Source organism: Rutilus rutilus (assembly GCF_951802725.1).
Source record: "Rutilus rutilus genome assembly, chromosome: 16".
Taxonomy (NCBI): domain Eukaryota; kingdom Metazoa; phylum Chordata; class Actinopteri; order Cypriniformes; family Leuciscidae; genus Rutilus; species Rutilus rutilus.
In genome coordinates this window covers 18,672,232-18,693,454 of record NC_140224.1, presented here as the reverse complement: position 1 = coordinate 18,693,454, position 21,223 = coordinate 18,672,232, and the positions used below count along the sequence as shown (strand labels likewise).

The 21,223-nt window shown below is 35.5% G+C and overlaps 2 protein-coding genes across 3 annotated transcripts in view; both read right to left on the bottom strand.

Annotated features, from left to right (window-relative positions):
• The window catches only part of lrp2b (low density lipoprotein receptor-related protein 2b), a gene marked incomplete at its 5' end in the record, with an annotated part of 132,728 nt that extends 126,810 nt beyond the window's left edge, over window positions 1–5,918 (bottom strand). Inside the window, 8 exons of the mRNA XM_084434586.1 lie at window positions 1,517–1,660; window positions 1,780–1,896; window positions 2,193–2,306; window positions 2,414–2,524; window positions 3,860–3,976; window positions 4,072–4,194; window positions 4,337–4,447; window positions 5,852–5,918. Of these exons, the coding sequence (XP_084290712.1) occupies window positions 1,517–1,660; window positions 1,780–1,896; window positions 2,193–2,306; window positions 2,414–2,524; window positions 3,860–3,976; window positions 4,072–4,194; window positions 4,337–4,447; window positions 5,852–5,918 (904 nt within the window). The remainder of the gene's footprint in view (window positions 1–1,516; window positions 1,661–1,779; window positions 1,897–2,192; window positions 2,307–2,413; window positions 2,525–3,859; window positions 3,977–4,071; window positions 4,195–4,336; window positions 4,448–5,851) is intronic.
• A 3,346-nt stretch (window positions 5,919–9,264) lies between these two features.
• Window positions 9,265–19,958, bottom strand: muc13b (mucin 13b, cell surface associated). Of its 2 annotated transcripts, XM_084435013.1 has the most exons (13): window positions 19,736–19,958; window positions 17,409–17,624; window positions 16,342–16,455; window positions 12,351–12,467; window positions 11,982–12,088; window positions 11,753–11,811; window positions 11,386–11,513; window positions 11,130–11,261; window positions 10,995–11,037; window positions 10,548–10,585; window positions 10,350–10,437; window positions 10,013–10,208; window positions 9,265–9,914 (listed from the first exon to the last, which is right to left on the bottom strand). In XM_084435013.1, exons 1-13 carry the CDS (start codon window positions 19,797–19,799, stop codon window positions 9,774–9,776), a joined length of 1,443 nt encoding a protein of 480 aa, XP_084291139.1. In that variant the 5' UTR covers window positions 19,800–19,958; the 3' UTR covers window positions 9,265–9,773. The 2 variants fall into 2 exon arrangements, with proteins under 2 accessions (XP_084291139.1, XP_084291140.1); XM_084435014.1 differs by lacking the exon at window positions 12,351–12,467 and having other exon boundaries at window positions 9,349–9,914; window positions 19,736–19,932.
• Between the last annotated feature and the right edge of the window lie 1,265 nt (window positions 19,959–21,223).

The following is a 21,223-nucleotide window of genomic DNA, read 5'->3' as shown; positions in this document are numbered from 1 at the left end:
GTATCAGTGCAGTATAAGCTCACAGCACGATCATCGGATAACGTTAGCTGTATGCTATGCTACTATCTAGCTAACTAAAAAAACACACTAACAACGAGAAATGTTTAATTTCACAATCTAAAGCTTCGGTTAAATACTAGTATATGAAACGTATAATTTAAAATACATTAATGACTCGTTATAACGTAGTACAAACGTCTTCTATAATAAAATGATTTTGTATGATTTGTAACCAGGCACTAGAGCGATTACCCATAAACGGGCTTTGCGCCAATCAGATTGCTTGGGTCCTACGCCCGGACTATCTATTCACACCGGAGTAAGTTCTCACCAATGGAAGAGAGCGAAGGGGCGACGTCCATCTTTTTTTACAGTCTATGTGTAAAACAGTGCGATCATCAAACATTAAACAGCATTTAAACCAAAACTGTCTAACGTTATTGAATGAAATGACGAACAAAAGAACTGTGAAGCTTTGATGGACTCGATCTAACTTACAGCATGTGTTTTGATCATCACGATCTGGACGTAGTCTTTGATAAAAATGCGATTTTTTTTACTTTGCCTTTTTTTTATTATTAAACTTACCCACATTCAAGTGTTGATTAAAAAAGCATGCGTGAAACTATAATAAAATGTTTTTAAAATGCAAAGAGTTAAAGTAGGCTACAGTTAAAGGTATATTTCAAGTATAAAAAAAAACATCGTAGTATATAGTTTACTATTTATATATTATTTTTGCACTTTAAGTATGTGTTCACTTAAAGAAAACTTACAAGTATACTTGTGGTATAAAACTATTAAACTAGTAGTATTCACTTCAAAGTGTACTTTCATAAACTAAAAACTGTAGCCTACTACTAGTATACTTATAAGTTCACTAGTACAGATGCAGTACAAATGAGAAACGTAGTTGTGAACTAGTTGTGCACTTTAAGTTTACTTCTGTTACACTTTTAACATATACTTTTATTTACTAAAAAGTGTTCCAAGTATTGAAATAGTACACTTACAAGTATACTACTAGTACACTGATATTAGTATACTTACTATATTAACTATTATATTAAATTAAATATACTTATTATTATTAAAGGTGCTATAAGCGATCTCACGCGTTTTTTAGGCTAAAACATTTTTTTTCACATACCGCAAACATCTCCTCACTATCCGCTAGCTGCCTGTCCTCTGAACACACTGTAAAAACACACGGTCTCTGCAGACAGCCCACGCTCCACAAACTGCAGCAAAAACAAACTGAGCAACAAACAGAGCGACCCGCACCACGAAACATAACAAACTGTTCCAGCCAATAACCAACAAGAATGATGTGGGGGTGGGGTTCGGGGGTTAGTGCGCGGATGAGGAGGAGGGAGGGTCTAGCTAGCCTCCGTTTTGTTTGATAATAATTCAAACATCAACAAAAGGGTTACGCCAACTGAGATCGCTTATAGCACCTTTAATAATAATTGTGTAAAAACAAACAAATTTCATTTAATGTCTTTTAGGTATTTACCGCAGGTCAGATGTGCTGTAGTGTTGCTCTCATCTGTTCCACCAGGGCAGTCAGGGTGTTCGTCACACACTTTGTTTATGGGCACACACATCGAAGAGCCAGGACAGGGCCATTCACCAGGGTAACAGTCTCGGATACCTGGGTCTGAAGGTATGAAATCCTCAGCATTTAGGTTTAACTAATTAATCATATGTTTTTTACTATATAATAGATGTGATTGAATCTGTTGCATAATGACAGGAGAGAGGAGGTGTCAGTCTCACCACATCCATTTTCATCGCTAAAGTCTCCACAGTCGTTGATGCCATCACACACCCACTGCTGAGGCATACAGCGCCCATTACTGCAGGCGAACTCTGACCCAGCACAGGTCCGATACTCTGGCAAAGAAGACAACACAGCAGTGCTTTATGTGGCAGAAAAAAACTATAAGTTAGCTATGTACTATGGTACTTACATGGTAGTCAAAAGTACATGGAACTACCATGTCCAAAAATCAGGGTATTAGCACATACCAAAAACATTTTGGTACTTTTATTAATGACCTAATGTATATTTTGACTGATTACAATACATATTAAGAACCAAAAACCATCCGTATTCACTTCCTGATACATTAACTTTCTCTAATGCCAGTAGCTTTGGTAGAATAGGTGAGGTGTATTGTGGGACCCACCACAGTTTTGCTCATCACTGTTGTCGCCACAGTCATCCCAGTGATCACAGACGAAGGGCATCGGGATGCAGTATCCACTGGCACATTCAAACTGATGCGACTGACAACGCCGCGCTGTTTCAGGGAACAAAGACAAAGAATATGGAAGGATGGTCAAATGTTGAACATTCATCTGAACATGCTTTACTGGCATCTTTGATTGATAGTACACTCTCACTCACTGCAGTTGGACTCATCTGATCCATCTCGACAATCTAGTGTCCCATCACAGTGCTGAGTGTTGTTATAGCAAGCACCGTTGGCGCATGTCTTCTCTGTGCAGGTGGGGTAATCTGGATTCAACAAGAGGAAATGTGATGCATTTTATTGGCATTCCAAAACCTGATGATTTTTTTTTTCATTACCCACCACCAGCATACCATCTTAAAATGGTAACTGATTTATCTTGAGATTTAATGTGTATTGGACAATTAAAAGTGGTCATATGCCTTTTGTCTTGTAAAGATAACATTGCTAAAGACCTTTGTAACATTCATCAGAGGCCTGTTTGCAATAAATTTTAGTTTTTGAAGTTCATTCTGGATCAAATAATATCATTAACAAGTATATGTTATATATGTTAGATTATTTAAAAAAATATATATATATATATTGTCTATATATTGATCAGCAAGAGTCTGTACTGCTACTGAAGAATGGTAAATGGCAAATTTCTGTCATTGTACAGTAGAAAGAGATGTTCTTACTGCCACCATATTTATTTAAATGTTTTATAGGCCTAGGCTGCATTATTTTGTTTCCATGATGGAAGTGCTAAAATAAACATGCACATTTGTTACTAAACAGATGTTTGAGCCTCATTTCGTTTTTTTTATATTTGCATTTAATTTAATTTAGGACATATTGTGTTCAAAAGTTTACATACACCATGCAGAATCTGCAAAATGTTAATTACTTTAACAAAATAAGAGGGATCATTCAAAAAAAATGTATTTTATTTATTTAGTACTGTCCTGAATAAGATATTTTACATAAAGGATACTTACATATACTTTTTTACAACAAAAATGAACCATCACTGAACTGGACTTAAGCTGGACTATGACGCTATTTTCTTCTAGAAACAACTTTGTTGCATTATTTTCCTGTTATCACTGTAAAGCTGCTTTGAAACAATCTGTATTGTAAAATGTGCTATATAAATAAAGGTGACTTGACTTGACTTATATATAGTCCACAAGACAAAATGACCCTGTTCAAAAGTTATATGCATACCCTTGATTATTAAAACTGTGTGTCATTACCTCGATGAACCGCTGTTTTTTTGTTTTGTGATGGTTGTTTATGAGTCCCTTGTTTGTCCTGAGCAGTTAAACTGTCCAGTGTTCTTATGCATACAAGCATATACATATGAACAGGGTCATTTTTATAAATTCAGCTATAATTTTGTCTTGTGGACTATATTATGTAAACATATATTATATTATATATAGAATTGAGCATTTTTAATTAGCTTTTTTTGTATATAAATATTCTGAATGTGACAGATGACAGATTTTTCAAAATAACTATATAGCCTACTGATAAATAGGTGCCTGTTTAAAAAAAAAAAAAAAAAAAAAAAAAAAACTTTTTTTTATTTTTACAGTATAAAGAAACATTCTTACTGCAGTTGTTCTCATCCGAGTTGTCCACACAGTCTGATACATGGTCACATCTGTATTGTTTGGGAATGCACTGCCCTTCTCGACAAGTGAACTGGTTTGGGCTACATGTCTGACCACCTTAGAAAACAAACAGTAGGGTCATGTTAATACTCCCATTTTAATTGCTGAATTAACTGTATTATTTCAGTCATTTAAGGCACATGTAGACATACTGCAGGCTCTTTGCTCATCGGAGCCATCGGTGCAGTCCGGCTCTCCATCACATACAAACGCTTGAGGAATACACTCCCCTCCTGTCAGGCACTTGAACTCAACAGAGCTACAAGTTGATATAGCTGAAAATACAATGAGAAGATGTATGAAAATATTTCCTGTGCATAATAATAAAGTGCATTACATTTATGCATTTGGCAGATGCTTTGACATGACATGTCATGGGTCAATCCAACAAGTCAGTGTTCACCCAACGATACTCACGACAGTTCAGTTCATCAGAGTCGTCCGTGCAATCCTTTGTTCCATCACACCTCCAGTTTTGATTTATACATTGACCATTACTACACTGGAACTGACCGCTGGTGCACTGACCTGTTCAGAGAATTATGGGTTAATTTTCTATGACCAGCAATCTAATTTGACAAAACATCACTTGGCCCGTGTGCCAATTGGACATATGACAATCTACTATGTGTCCATATAGTCAAAAATTTAAATACATTTAAATAAATACAATTTTAAAAAGTGTTGTTGCTGGTTTAATAGTTGGGCGTCACTGCTCAGGTCCAACTTATTACAAATTAGCATAGATTTCTTGAGTCAGGAAAAATGCCAGACGCGAAACTACAGGTTGGTGTTAAATGAAATCTTAACGACCATGACCCTGACTTAAGTTTTTATGGCAATTTAGGATAAAAAAAAATTCACTTTTGCAACGAATAACTTTTCAATGAGTAACTCTGTTTATGGATTTAGGAGCTACTGTGTAGAACATCTGAACCTCATGCGATTGTCTTGTAAAATTTGCTATAGCCTAAGCCTACTCATTTTGTTGGTGGGGTTACAAACTAAAGTTGCAACGGTGCTAACTTTTTCAGTGGCCTAACAGTAGTATGATAATGTAGATCATCCAGTATAATACTGGATGCAGTATAATCCAGTTATACAGTATAATACTATAATACAGTAATACTTATATACTACGTACTTTATCCAACGAGAAGTGTTGTAGCGCGTACAAACGCTATATAGCTGTTTTTATTTTGGATAAAATATAATTATGCACTTACCTAAACTGTCTCACCTTTGTTGGCGTGGCAATTTAGATTTATTCTAGTGAATCGGTTCAGCCTAAACGTGCCCCCATACAGTCATTAGTGAATCGGTCCGTTCAAATGAGATTCCCAAAAATGATTCACCAATTTGAGCATCTGTTCTATGTACTATTTCGACTCGGATGCGGAATTTGTTTTTTTTTGTTTTTTTGTAAATTCACCGTTTCAAATGTGATACTGTCATCCTAATTATTCATTAATTCTTTTTTTAAATTTTTTTTACTTATTTTTTTATTTTTGGCCAACAATTAACTTTGAATTATAAATCCTATTGGATAGTTGGATATAGATCTAGATATAAATATATATATATATATATATATATATAAACATTGATCCCTTAAGCATTTAAATTAAGTTAGCTATACTTTTTGTTTGTAGAGTAGTTTTCCCTGAAATAATGTGGTTTCATCAGTTTAACTCAGGATGTTAATGTATCCCAGACAGCTAAATAGTTTCTGCCTAGAAAATAAGATATGTTATTACAGATTCTAGTGTTAAATATATTCTACAAAAGGATTACTGAAAAAAAAATCATCCAAACACACTCATATTTTCAAGTGCAAATACTGTACAGCAAATATATATATATTTTTTTTATACAGAATACAGCAATTATGAAAGCAAATATTTTAATATTTCAATATTGTATTAAACATACCTTGCACAATGGAGGGTCCATGGATTAAAAATACCACTGCTAAAACATAAAGACCTAATATGTCCATTATTGTTTTATTTGGTCAAAACTTTTGCAGAGTTGAGGATAGCAGGCCATAGAATGAGAAGAACTCTACACGTCTAGCTCCGTAACTGTCTCATCCATCCAAGGTGAGTTTGTCTCCAGACCACAAAGGTCCTTGATAAGCTTTTCTCTTAAAATAAGCAAAGACTGGATGAAGGAAACAAAGGTGCAGCCCTTTATGACCCTGACTCTGTATGACTTTAATCTAATATTAACTTTTTCCAGTTAAACATGTGAGCATCAGCAAAAAAATCTTCAATGTCATTTTTGTATAACAGGAGGATATACTGTCCTAACCAATAAAGGCATAAAAAAGGTCAAACAGTTAACTTAAAAAAATAAAAAAATTAAAAACATGTCATATCTTGTATTATTTGTCTATACTAATCCTCGTGGTTTGTGTTAGATTTTGTTGTTACTGTAAAATGCTTATTTAAACTTAAAGATAGCTGTAAGTTATTTTGGGCCACTTTTCCAGCACGTATTTTTCCACTATACTGTGTATATATTGCAGAGATATGTTTGTATAATATTTACTTCTTTGTCTATACAATTTGTATTTAATCTTGGGCAAAAAAAATTATAATGGAATTCTCAACTTATAAAATGAATATGTCCAAAATTAAGCTCGAAAGTCATTATATGAATTTCCTTTAATGGTTAAATGTCATTTTTCTTTGGGAGGTAAACACTTAAGCTTTTGGGATTCCTAAATTGATGATGTCACATATTGTGGCATCAGTTCACAACCATCTACGGGAAAAGCACATGCAAATCTAAAAAATAATGACAGAAATCTGAGATACATCTTGTTTGGGTATAAGTTACATAATTTATGATGTGAATTGTGCCAGAAAATAGAATGAAATTTATTTTTTCTTCTGTCCCACTTTCTCTGAGGCGTTTTTGCAAATATGACAGGGTGATGCTAAGTAAGTTATGAGATGAGTTTATCATTAACTTATATAGAATTAAAAATGACTAAATGGCAGTGCAGTGCGTAATATAGGCTAGTGTATTTACAAGTGACTTGTGAAGAGTATATTTACATTGATTGAAATGTATTCCAGAATCAAATAGCAAAAATTATGGCAGGAAGGAACATTTTTAATAGGAATGCTAGAAACAAGCAAAAGTTGTGGAAGCTTTTAGTGATCCTTGTATTTCTAGTTCCTATGTCTAATTCACATATTAATGTGCTTTGTAGAAATAGAGCAAAGTTTCATAGGAATATCTCATTATTATTTTTGTTTCCCTGTAAATCTAATATTTGAAGAGCTGTTAAAAGGGTGGACGATTATGATTTCACTTTTTTAACTTTAGTTAGTGTGTAATGTTGCTGTTTGAGCATAAACAACATCTGCAAAGTTACGACACTCAAAGTTCAAAGCAAAGGGAGATATTTTCTTTCACAGAAATCGCTTTTTAGGGACTACAACAAATGGCTGATAGGGACTACAATGCACTTCTTCACAGGTTAGTGACATCACTATCCCTAAAATTTACATAAACCTCGCCCCCGGGAACGCAATTTATAGATTGTCATGACAGTATGCTAATCAATAGAAGATAGTTGACTCCATATCAGCTACATAAATTCATCAACTAAGCATTCAGAAATGTCTTGTTGCACTCTACATGTTGTCACTTCTTCTTGAGTCTCTCCATCACTGTCAGACTCTGGTTTGAACATAAAAAGGCTAAACGTTTTTGAAATTTTCAGTGTCTGTGTGAGGTAATCGGAGCTGCTAACACTTGAAGCTCCGCCTTCTGTGTTCACCCTCAAAAAGTGACAATTTTAACATGCTATAAAAATATCTGTGGGGTATTTTGAGCTAAAACTTCACATACACACTGTTGTGTCAATTCATGGTTACGTCAATTCACTCCTCCGGTCAATTCATGGTTACAAGTTGTACTGAGCACTCCCAAACTGCAGGGGGCAACCATGCAACCAGAGTTGGTGGAACCAACTTCTAGGAAGTGCTCTTGGGACCATATTTACCTGCGCACCCACAGGGAGTGCATGGCATTTGAAATGTTTGGTAAGAGCTCTGTTGGCTCTCTCACCTGTTCCTGAAGAAAGATACTGTGACCACAGCTCCTGATCATCCAAAGACGTAACTGGTAGGATTGAATGTGTTGAGTTCATGCTTCTACAGTATATGACTTTTTGTGAATTGTGAGTATATGACTTGGTTGTAACGTGCAATTTAAATTAAATAGTGCAGACTGTATTATGTGAACGTAGAACTTGACAGAAGTAACGTTACTCTAAGCATGTGTATTGTTTAATTATTATATAAGTTTAATTATGGGATCATGTGTATTGTTTAATTATTATATTATATTATTATATAAGTTTAATTATGGGATTGGTATTTTAATTATTAACTATCCTAGGTTAATCTAAATTACTTTGTTTGGTTTGAGGATTCAGTACCATTTTTGTATTATTACTTTGAGAAAGTGTTATTGAGATTTATTTTGTAACTAATTCATGTTTTGTTTGTGTGTCTTAAAGGTTATCAACCTATTCTGTTTCATCCCAAATCTATCAAACCATCTTTAAGAAAATAAAAAATCATAAAGTGAACAGATTTGAGTTATCAGAGATAAAGCAGTTTTCAAGTTTGGGCAGAGCTGTGGTCAATCAGAAAACACACAAAACTTGACACACACTCTGGGGACAACAGAGACTTGTGAAAAGGGCATTATAGGACTTTAATGTCATAGAGAAAAAAATGGATGGAAAAAGAAGACACAAATACCTTTGAAAATTAATATTTTTTAAATCAAATGCTTTATTAATGTTATAAATATAAAAAATTATACCTTTTATTATATATATTATTTTTTTTAAAGTGAAAGTGACATGTGAAGGCCAAGTATAGTAACCCATACTGGAAATTTGTCCTCTGCATTTAACCCATCCAAGTTAGTGCACACATATTAGGAGCAGTGAGTAGTGAACACACACACACACTGCAAACCGTGGACAAAAACACCCGGAGCAGTGGGCATCCATTTTTGCTGTGGCACCCAGGGTGTGATTGGGAGTTAGGTGCCTTGCTCAAGGGCACCTCAGTCATTTCCTGCCGGTACTGAGAATCGAACCCGCAACCTTCAGGTTACCAGATTCTCTTACCATTAGGCCACCAACAAATATATATATATATATTTTAAATAATAATAAAATACATTGGCATATTCATGGCATAATACATCAAATCTTATAGTTACAGTTAGAACAGTTAATCATAATTTCTCTTTCTGAATAAATTGGGTGTATTACTGCTTGAATATCTCGATTTGTTTAGATTAATTTTGTATACCTGAGTTCCAGCCCAAGCATTAACAGCACTAAAACCAAATAAAACCACAAAATGTCAAAGACAAACATGAACATATCTGATTTAAAAGCATGGATATATTTTGAAAGAATGTTTTGTTGGAACCAACAACAACAATTTTTGTGAGATGGTAATTAAGAAAATGAAATGTAGAATAGGAGCTGCTGTAAAAGCTAAGGTCCCTGCAACACAGAAAAAAAACTTTTAAAGCAAAAGCTTAGATCAAGTGAAGCCCATGGGCTGAATTTCATTAGCTGCTAAAAGCATGGAATGTAAATACAAAGGATATCTGAATTATGTTCCTGTGGTTAAAGAAAGGGGTATATAAAAATTCAAAAACTGTTTGTAGTATTTGTATTTCATTTCATTAACCTTTGAATTTTAGTCAACACAGAAAAAAAGAAAAAAGAAAAAAAAAGAATTCAGTCCATATGAAGATGAAGGAAAATCCTCCAATTGCAGAGATTTGTCCTGATCAAGAGATGTTAATATCTGCGTGTTCTGTCATCATCTTGCCGAAAGTATGGGTTTTGGACACCATTTTCCACTCCTCTCCCACCGTGACCGGAGTACTCTGAGGGCACTTGTCCCCTATAGCTCACGTCCTCCTCGTAATCAGAGAAGTGCTATAAAAACACAAATAATGATTATAAACACTTGCAGATTATTATTAATAATAAAGGAGATTTTATCACTTAGATCAAACTGTTAGAAACGTTCTTACCTCTTTGCTCTCTGGGCGATCTCTGGCCACCAGTGCCTGATTGCTCCCACTATTGGTCATCTCCAGATTGTTAGACTTCCAGCTGGCATCAGGGTTGGCCCGAGGGATCCTGGGAACTGCTGTAGGTTTGTGTAATTCCGTATTGCCATAGTTTGAGCTAAAGTCTACCCTGGGTGAAGAGCTTTCCTTTTGATCCCTACAATCGTAAATGAACGTGTTGACAGACAAATGAACAAGGACAAATGAACACGAACACGAAACACAGACAAAAATGAACGTGTTGCACCTATAGAAAGTTCGCGTAAACAGACCCAGAAAATGTGTCCTTTACACTCACCTGCAGCTTACAACTATCAGGGTCACAATAAAGATGATCAGCAATGCACCCAATACAGTGGACACCACGACCACAACCAAAAGATATGCTGTAACGAGAATTTTCATTGCACAGAGATGCATAAATGTTCCTCAAAATAACTGAGCGTACCAGAGAAGATGCAGCTTGATTCTGATGATGGCGATTATGATTACTTACGATCATTGCAATTAAATCCAGAAAAGCCAAATGAGCACCTAAAATAAGCAAAACAGCTTTCAGTGATACTGTGCAACCACAACACCCATAATGACATATATTACATTACATTTATGTTTTGGCACTGTAAAATTTAAATACAAGCAGCTGTTTCTTTACGGAGCTATTTCTGTTTGATCTTAAAAATGACCTTTATCAGTGTAATCTCATGTATTCAGGTTGATTCAATCATAATTAATAATATTTGATTTGAATAAAACCAGTTACAGATCCATCACTTAAATTCAAAGGGCTTGAACATTTTCATGGGTGAGCCTAATGAGTATGTTATATTATAGAGGTCCTTAGTGGACCCTGGAAAAACTTTAATACAATTATTTATGAAATAATAATGAAATTTACATATAGAATCATGAAAATCTCTAATGAAATGATGCAAGTGCATACTTTTCACATTTGTTTTTCACTGCTTTTTCCCCATTCGGACAAGCTGTAAAAAGATGGGAGCACAATAGTAAAATTATCAGAACCAGTCTGAATGTTTCAAAGTTGTGCAAATAACAGTGAAACAAAAATACTTACATACGCAGGAATAGGGTGTGAATTGTGAGCTGATGTACTCTTCTTTGCAAGTACATGTTGCAGTACCAAGCCCTTCTTCAGTACAGATTGTGGTGGAGCCGTCACAAATGGCAAGCTTACACAGACTGTCCCCTGTGATTTGAGCAAATGAGTTATAGAAATTGACTAATGTATGCTTCATTCCTAATTTTTTAAATGGTTAAACGTTTCAATATTCTTGAAGGTAAACCAGTTAAAAGAAGCCGTAGAAACATACGATTGAATCCAACAGATTCGTTTATTTCGCTTTTCATTTCTGTCTCAATCAGTTTTTCAACGTCGTCAGATGTGGCATTGGATGACAAGTCATAGAAATTCTGCACAACTGCAATTATACTGCCAGGACTGAAAGAATGGGTACAATGAAATTATGATTTAAAAACACACATGCAACAAAACTTATTTTATATGAAATGTTTCCTGTGTGGGAAGCAAAATGCTGTTAAAAGTTTTAGATTTTATCTAGGGGTCAAATTAAAACCCTCTACTTTGAACAATGATTAAAAAACTAAAAGCTCAGCCTCAGTTAAATAACAATTATAAAAATGTTTAAAATAAAGGCTATTATAACAACTGGTACTCACCTTAGACTCAAAACGGTGGAATCAATGTAGCCGTTTCCATTTTTCAGAATGTTTCTGAGCTGTATTTTGGGTTAAAATTAGCTGTTACTTATTTACAACCATTTATTTGTATCACTCATCCTTTAAACAATAGGAAGAATGGAAAATCTTTAAGCTGACATGATGCTGCCATACAGTGTTGGTTAGGACTGAATCTCTCCTCAAATCAAAAGGAAATTCAGTCTCTTACCGCTTTCTCAATTTGATCTGCTTGCCCTCGAAACAGTTTAGATGTTTTGTCATTCATGTCTGGTTCAAATGTCTTGTTCAAAGATAAACGACCAGGGAACACCTTAGCTGCAATTGTTAAAAAAAAAAAGAGTATAGCATAAGTGAATATATTAATTGATAAATTGGTAAAAAAGCAAGGTATAATACTCAGTCGTGCCTGATGTTGTTGTGCTTGTATTGTTATATTCTCAGATCACAGGAAAGCAGATGATGGCAGTTTGATTCATAATTAAGCTTAATTTCTAAACAACAGGCTGATCGGTGGCTGTTTTATGCATATTTATGTGTTACACATCTGCATTTTTTGATGATTCAAAACTGAGCATACCTTGACTACACCCTGTTGTCAGATAAACCAGTCCAGGCCGGCAGATGCAAGCAAACGAGTCATTAAACCGTTTTTCACAGACACTGTATCCAACACAAGGACTTGATGCACAGGCATCTTAAACAAACAAACAAACAAACAAAAAAACATAATGCCATTTTTAACCTGCAGGAACTAGTAAATGATCTTCTCCATCAGAAGTTTAAAGATTATAGTAAATTATTTTCTGGAAATTATATAGTTATATTCTAAAATGACACTTCTCATTACATAAACTACAATGTACACTGCCTTAGTTAGACCTGATGACTGCAGACCAGGAGACTTGGTTGTATCTTCAGCATCACCCTCATGTCACCCTAGCTCGTAGAACCCTTGTTTTTACGTAACATAAAAGGAGAAATTCTGAAGTATTACACTGATTGCTCTTTTCCATGAAATTACAACAAACGGGACTGACGTTTTCAAGCTTTAAAAGAGGCTCAAAGCACCAGTATCATAAAAGTAGTCCATGTGGTATATTCCAAGTTTTACAAAGCTAAATGAACAGACCAGAAATTTAGGTTATTATTCACTGAAAATCTAGGCATCTGCCCTATAGTGTCACCTTGGCAAGTTCATTGTGTAGCAATGTCTTAAATGAATCAGTTGATCCAGTTAACAAATGATTGAGTAGTTCACAGCAGGCATATAGCAGTTTGAAAGCAGAGCGCTGACAAACTGCTCTACATCCCCTTGATCCATTTGAATTAGACACATAATTCCGTGTTAAACACTGGTATGATATAGAAACATTAAGGTTCTGTGCTGAAGCTAGCTGAAAACAGCCACCAAAATGACAAGGTAAATTGGAAGACTTTGTGCCATACACATAATTAAGCTTGTCAATCCAGAACCACCCTTATAATAATTTACATTGCAGTTACTATATCACTGTACAAATATGTTTTTTTTTTGCATATATATATATATATTATATATTAAATATATGGAATATACAGTGCGTGCAGAATTATTAGGCACGTTGATTTTCTGATCATATCTTTTTTCCAGGCACATTTTACCAATTCCAAACCACATTAATCGTAATAACTACTATTCATTTTGTGTTTAATCATTTATAAGTGATATATAATTGGTCATGAAAGCTGGAAATGAAAAACGCCTTATATTCAGGTGTGTATAATTATTAGGCACCTTTTCTTTTACAGATGAAATAAGCCAAAAAAAAGATTTAACTCGGGCTGAAAAGTCAAAAATTATTAAAACCCCATGAGAAGGATGCAATACTAATGCAATACTAGAAATTGCAGTTAAGGCATGACCATTGGAAAGTGAAATACTCATTGGGTCAGCAGGGTCAGACAAAAACAGGAGGAGAAGAAAAGACACATGTTAACTGCAAAATAATTAAGAATTAAGGTGAAGAATTAAGTGTGAAACCATCAGGAACCCTTAAGTCTCCAGCGCCACCATTTTCCAGAACTGCAACCTACCTGGAGTCTCCAGAAGTGCAAGTTGTCATGGTCTCAGAGACTTAGGTTAGGTAAAGAATCCTAAAAAATGACCCCCACTTAATAAGAATCACAAGCTGAAGTGTTGTGAAATACATGAAGACCACTTTTCATAAGCCAGTATCCCATTTTTTAATTACTTAGGTTTAATTATAATGAATTTTAATTTAGGTAAAATGTTAATTCAAAAAGTGCCTGATGAAAATTCAATATCAGTGTCTTACATACACTAAGAGTTAACTTGTAGAAATGTTATTGTTGTTAATAGCAGTAAATTTACGTTACTGCACTCTAGCTCAAAATGAATTTTACTGTCAAATGTGACAAAGAAATTCAATATTTTAATAACTGCATTTGCAATATTTTCAAAAGCCTAATATCTATTATTTTTTGTTTCTGTCCTATTTTATTTGTTAATTTATTTAAGGCCTTAACTCCAGCAAAACATTCATGGGGGAACCCATGGGCTGGATGGGCTGAATTTGTCCAGGGCCGAATTTTAGCCCCAGTCCAGCCCTGGTTCACAGATTGGTCTGATAGCTCTTGGGTTTAACTCTGACTTAAGGTCCCGATATACTTCTAGCGAAATTGAAGAACGAACTGATGTGACGTCATTTCGAGCAAAATGAGGCCAAAACGAACCTCATTTGGAGTTTGTTTTGGGAGTTTGAAACAGCTTGCCAAATTGAACTTTTCGGAACTTTCCACCTTCTTTCACATGGAAATCTTTTCTGGTTCATTTCTCCTGTAGAGTACTTCGAGGTCAGACGTCCGTGAGTGAAAACATGAACACACTAGAGAGCTGCTTTATAGTAAAAAATGAAGTTGTACTTCTGATGAAATGAGACGCTGACACTGTTTTTCATGTTTAATGGTAAAGCTGCTTGATTTTAAGCAATTTATTGTATAAAGTGCTATAATAATAAAAGAGACGTGACTTTACTAGAATGCCGAATTGCAAAGCTCGTCCAAACATATCCACGTTCCAATGATCAGACTACATCCTCTCCACACTGGTGCGGGTGATACAGCACAGCAGCGCGAGCGGTCTTTTTTCTCTCTCATTCTTTTCTTTTTGTTTTTGTTTTGACTGGCCATGCTTTCCCGGGCCTCCAACAGGATCGGGCTCGTGTGGAACCCTCCACCATGTCCCGAGCCCTCGATGATTGGTATCTCGGTGTGGCACGCGCTGGTTCTCAGCAACCCACCCCAGTGCCTTTCTTCCTGGAAGTGTACGAGGAGCTCTTGGGGACGTAGACGGCACCTTTTACTGCCAGAAACCGTTCCGGCGGCTCCTCCTCCCTCACCACCCTTGATGGCAGGGCGGCTAAGGGATACACGCGTATCCCGCCAGTGGAGTGGGCCGTTGCTATGCAGTTGTGCCCTAACTCCACTTGGCGTGGAGAACCGTGTCTCCCTTCCCGGGCCTGTAAGTACTCGTCGGATCTAACCGGCCAGGCTTACAAGGCCTATGGGGAAGCCGCCTCTGCCGTGCACGCCATGGCGTTGCTGCAGGTCCATCAGGATTGCTCGAGTCCAGCATCATGTGCTCGAGTCATCCTAGTGATGGAGGTTCGGGTTGAATAACTAGTTCTTCCAGTGTTTTATCATCGGACTCGCGCTCGGATTGATATGGTAAAATCAACGTCATTGTTTGTTACTGTCTTTAGTTTACGGTGTAGGAAGCCTCAGGACAGCAGACGTTGTTATGGCAATGGGCTTTTTTTTTTTTTACACGCTGTATGCAGTAAACCAATCACAACAGACTGAGCTGTCTGGCAAATCAGAGCAGAGTAGCTCGCGGAAAGGAGGGATTTAGAGAGTTTGATTCATCTCACAAGTCGTTTGAGAATCATTGAAAATGTGATGATGTGCAATGTATATTATGAGAAAATGAAACCTTTTTTTGACCTTTGATGCATGTAAACCTGTCGTAGGAGTCTCCAAAACAACATTAGGAAACTTTAAAATAGCATAATAGGGGCACTTTAAGAAATGTCTTACTGTTGCAGCTTGCAATGGCATTCGATGCTGAATCAAATTACTTTAGATGTGAAAAAAAGTTACAGTCAGTTTGTGGGTTCAGTAACAGTCTTTAAATGCATGCATCTTTAGCACGAATAACAGCACCATTTCAGTTGAAAAGTACTTACACTAGCAGTGGCATTACTAGACAGAGAAACATAATCACACACTAAATAATGATAAAGCGTTCAGATATTTTGTATTCTAGAAATAAGCCCAATGAAACACAATCTGTGACTGTCCAAATATATGAGCAACTAGAAAACACAAAGCCAAATTTGCTTATAATAAGCGGATGTGCAACTTTGAAAGAAAGTCATATGGATCCCTCTATGACACTTCTAGGATTTTTGTCCTTTTTGAAACTTAAAGGGATCACTTCTTATGATTAAAAGTTGCTATGTAGCCTTTGGGCCTGCTAGTGGGATTTTGGACTATGGAGGTGTGAGTACCTTGTGTTGTAGACATAGTAGTTGTGGGGGTAGCAGTTGTGATGGCAGGAGTATCATCTGTAGAATTGGATGTTGTGCCTGTGGTAAAAGTACCAATACTCGTCTCCGCAGGAGCTGTAGGGAAAGGTTTTATGTTAGGGGAGGTTGCTGAAAGACCACATTAAACTCCAACAGGGTGATCAGTCTTATATCACCCTGATGAAGTATGTTTAGTGATAATGACCAGATGACTGTAGGTACAATATCCCACATAATATACAGCTACTCATCAATAAATACATAGAAAATAAATATTGATTTGAGTTGAAATAATCATATACCTGTATTTTATTTTGCAGCTTTCGCTCAAACAAATAGTCAATTATAATGTACAAAACAACTGGCCTAGAACAAGAAGAAACACTACAACAATATTACAGTTATGTTAATACTGAAGTCCTCCAAAGTCATTTTCACTAGGCTTCATGCTGAAAGTCACATGAAAAAAAGGACAGTTCTCATCGCATCCGCTTGTCGCAGAAAGTATCAATGGCAGTATGAACTGATGGGGATATCTATGGACTTTTAAGGTAATCTGTAGCTAGTTATTGTTTTATTTAATTTCAATATCCAAATGTTAGTAAGAAAAAAAAGAAAAAAAACTTTTAGATATCAATCTGTATGCGATGGACATCGGTTATGCTCATCTTTAGTGGATTCTCTGAAGGCATCTTGAATAAAACAGCTCAAGATGTAACAAAGGATATACAGAAGACTTGGACTGAAAGCGATGCAACTTGTTTTACAGAATACGGAATTTTGTTCCACATAACCCGTATTGGTAACTGAGACGCAAGATGGCACCAGTTGCGTTTGTAAGTATAGCAAAAGAGATATATGCCGTTGCCATGAACGATGGTGAATATTAAGAAATATTCAAAAATATCAACCATCAACACAATAGTACAGAAAGACAGTAGGCCTACTTTCATTTTTGTGTGAACTATATCCTAAAAGGGGAACTATGGGGATTAAAAGTTACTATGTAGCCCTGCTGGTAGGGTTTCTGATTATGGATATGAGCGTACCTGCTGATGTGGTGGTTGGGATTGCAGCAGTTGTGCTGGTAGGAGCATTTGTGCTGGTAAGAGCTGTGCTGGAAGGAGCATTTGTGCTGGTAAGAGCTGTGCTGGAAGGAGCATTTGTGCTGGTAAGAGCTGTGCTGGTAGGAGCATTTGTGCTGGTAAGAGCTGTGCTGGTAGGAGCATTTGTGCTGGTAGGAGCATTTGTAGTGGCAGATGCGACTGGTGGAAGATTGAATATTATGGGAGGCAGCAGAAAGACCATGCATGTGCAAAGACAAAACAATATACCAGAACTACTGTCAAAAAAAGAAAGAAAACGTGTATATAGTCAAAAAGTATATGTACTGTAGAACAAGACACTGGAAGAAGAACATTACATACTTAAACCAGGAAACACAGTGAAAAACATTAGCATAATGCTCTTCTTCTCTCTACTCTTCAGTCACAGCTGGGAAAACTCCCACTGCCAAATCCACACACACAAAATATCAAACACTTCTTTGTTTTCCATAGTCCATTCTGCCTGATGAAACTATCACATGTTTTCCATTAAAAAAATACAAATAAAATAAAAAAATATATACAGTACTGTGCAAAAGTCTTAGGCATGTTAAAGGTTTCTTCAAGCATCTTGGAGACGTTCCCGCAGTTTTTCTGGATTTAGTTTGTCTCTGTTTTTTCGGTTTCTTCATGTAATCACAGACGGACTCGATGATGGTGAGATCAGATCATCCTGGCTGTTGTCAGATTCCTTGTGCATACAGAAATCTCACTGGATTATTACAATTAATGGCAAAATGTAAACTGCCTAACTTGGTATTAACATGCCTAAGACTTTTGCACAGTACTGTGTATATACAGTATATTTTTAATGATATTATGTGTATTTGACAGACATTACAGACCAGTGCTGGAATCTTAACAGTCAACACAAGTTACAACAGTGTCTCAAGAGGGAATACCATGAACCATGATCATGAGCTTCCCTTAAATGTGTAAATATGATTACATTTTAATTTTGTATCTATTAATAGGGAAAAAAGCATATTATTTTATCCATCCATATCATTTGGTGTGAGGGGGGATAAGCAGGCTGCTGTTAATGAGTCTTCAGCACAGCCCTTTCTGTTTATCCATAAAGACTAGTCTTTTTCATTATTTGTATTTTAGGTGAAATCCATCTTTGCTGTAGAATCTAGAAAATAGATTTCCTTGGATACAAAACCCCCAAAAGAAACAAATATATAATGGTTATTGAAGAAGTCAAATTGATAATCTGACTAGTTAGATATATATGCCTACCTCAGATATATATGCTGTTTTATTTATTGTATTGTAAACATTTATAAGGGTGGAAAAACATTATTATATATATTATGCTTGTAGTGAATGTGTAGTTTGGATTCTTTTTGATTGTTTTATTTGGGCAAAAGACATTCAACTAATTTGGAGCTCAAGGTTAACCTTGAGCTGGCACTTCCTTGATGGTAAATGGCAATGTGAACTTTGTTATCTTAATTCCTTATGAGGTCTGAGTAACTGCTGACATTTTATTGCTTTCAAAGTCCTGACCATTTTCTTATTGGCTTTTCAAAGATTATCTACTGAAATGACTAGATATGGTGTGACAAGACCCCCAACAACAAAAAAAAAACTTTACATACCACATCAACACCCTACCCCTCACTGATAACTTAGTTTAGTAAGGTTAGAAAAGTAAAGAATTACATTTTAAAACACACTGATCGAAAACTCTAATAAATGGTTTACCCAACTGCCCAGCCTATCTGCAGATAAATAACAGAAAATCCCAGTGTTGATTTAGGATTATTAATTACTTGCAATGACAAAAGTTTAAACTGTAATTCTATTACTATATTTGTAGATCACCTTTAAACAAAAACTTTCAAACAATCCACAACTGTGAATTATTTTTCTCAAAGTTGTCCGGTTATTAATAATTCCACTTAGATTAATATTTAACCTTAAATCTAAGATCAAAATCCTTGCACTGAAATGACAAATCTTCCATGTTAACACACATACAATAGTGAATTATTAAGTAATAAACTTAAGCCAAGAAGTCAAGGTAAAATTTACGTCCGATTCATAAATCATTAACAACAGGACAACATTTACAACAATAATCATCTTTTAAAACATGTGTAAACCAATTTGTAATCACGATTTAACAATCCAAAAATATAGATGTCCATAAAAAAAATTCTACATTAGCTTAAAGAAACTTTTATTCTTTTTTTTTAAACTAAATATGACATTCCTTTCAAATTTCTCTATTCCAATTTATTATAGGAAAGAAAAACACTCACCTTCTTGTGTAGACAGAGCAATCAGTAAGCCGGAGATCAGAAGTGTCTTGAGTTTTATATTCATTTTCAGATTTTAGTCCCAGCCACAGGCAGTGCAATAGCCTACGTATGATAAGAAATAGGACACCGTAAAGAATTAAGCAGATCTTCCTGTGACAGGTTGTCTGGTACTGCCCTCAGTTCAGTGATTAGAAGGTGTTGGGTAGCCCAGTTTAAACGCCGTGATCAAGGGGCAGCGATAAGATGAATAATGACGGTCGTTGACGTCGACGGGCAAAGCCACGCCTCCTGAAAGGGTAAGCAGTTACCCTTGTACCGCGAGAGCGACAAGAGAGCAGATGGCTCTCTATGCTTTTGAGTCCCTCTCGCGGTACTTTGATTTTGATGTCATACACTGATCGGTTTGCGCAGCCCAGCTTTAAATAGAACACACCTACTAAAGTTAGTTGACTGAAGATGTATAAATATTAATATTAAAATATATACTTAATTACATTTGCATGGTTTTTAAATAAAGCCCTGTTTAACACCTTTTATTAAAGGGTTTGTTCACCAAAAAATGAAAATTCTTTCATTATTTACTCACCCTCATGTCTGTCCAAACCCATAAGACCATTCATCTTCAGAACACAAATTAAGATATTTTTTGATAAATTCCGAGAGCTCTCTGACCCAGCCATTTAATTACAGACAAGAAGAAATGGTTGATTTAACTTGTTATTTTTGTTTGGGTTTTTTTGCGCTCAAAAAGTATTCTTGTCACTTCATAAAATTAAGGTTGAACCACAGTTGTCACATGGACTATTTTAACGATGCCATTACTACCTTTCTGGGCCTTGAAAGTGCCAAATAAATTGCTGTCTATGAGGGGTCAGAGAGCTATTTTACACCTGTATGTAGAGTCGTCCACTTGTGATCGGATCAATGAAAACGTTTTTTAATACCAGGTGTAAACAGGGCTTAAGCGTAAACAATACATTTTGATTATTGACACATACGAATTCTTTGGAAACAGTCCCTAAATTCCGAAGAGATATGCCTCAACGTAGACAAACTACAGTATATAATTAATTTCACTTTTCTTTACTTAACCAACTGCATCATTGCACTGATGACATGCAAACTTAGAACTTAAAACTTAAAAGTTACAACAACTTATTACTAGATCAGGCTTATGTCTGTAAGATATTTTTTAACCTAATGATTTATATACTCGATTAATTTTGGGACCTTTGACACCAAACTTTTGATAAGAAAATGAACAAAGGCTGATGCACAGTGAAATCTACCTATAAATATATATTAATGGTATAACCTTCTATTGAAAAAATATTGTGCCAATATTAGATACAGAATAATGAAGTGCATACACACAAAATAAGTACATAACACTTCCTGCAAAAACATCACTACTCAAATGCCATATGACAGTTTGTGACAAATGGTAGATCAGACTGAATCATAGTCATAGAAGATTAAAGTCCCATA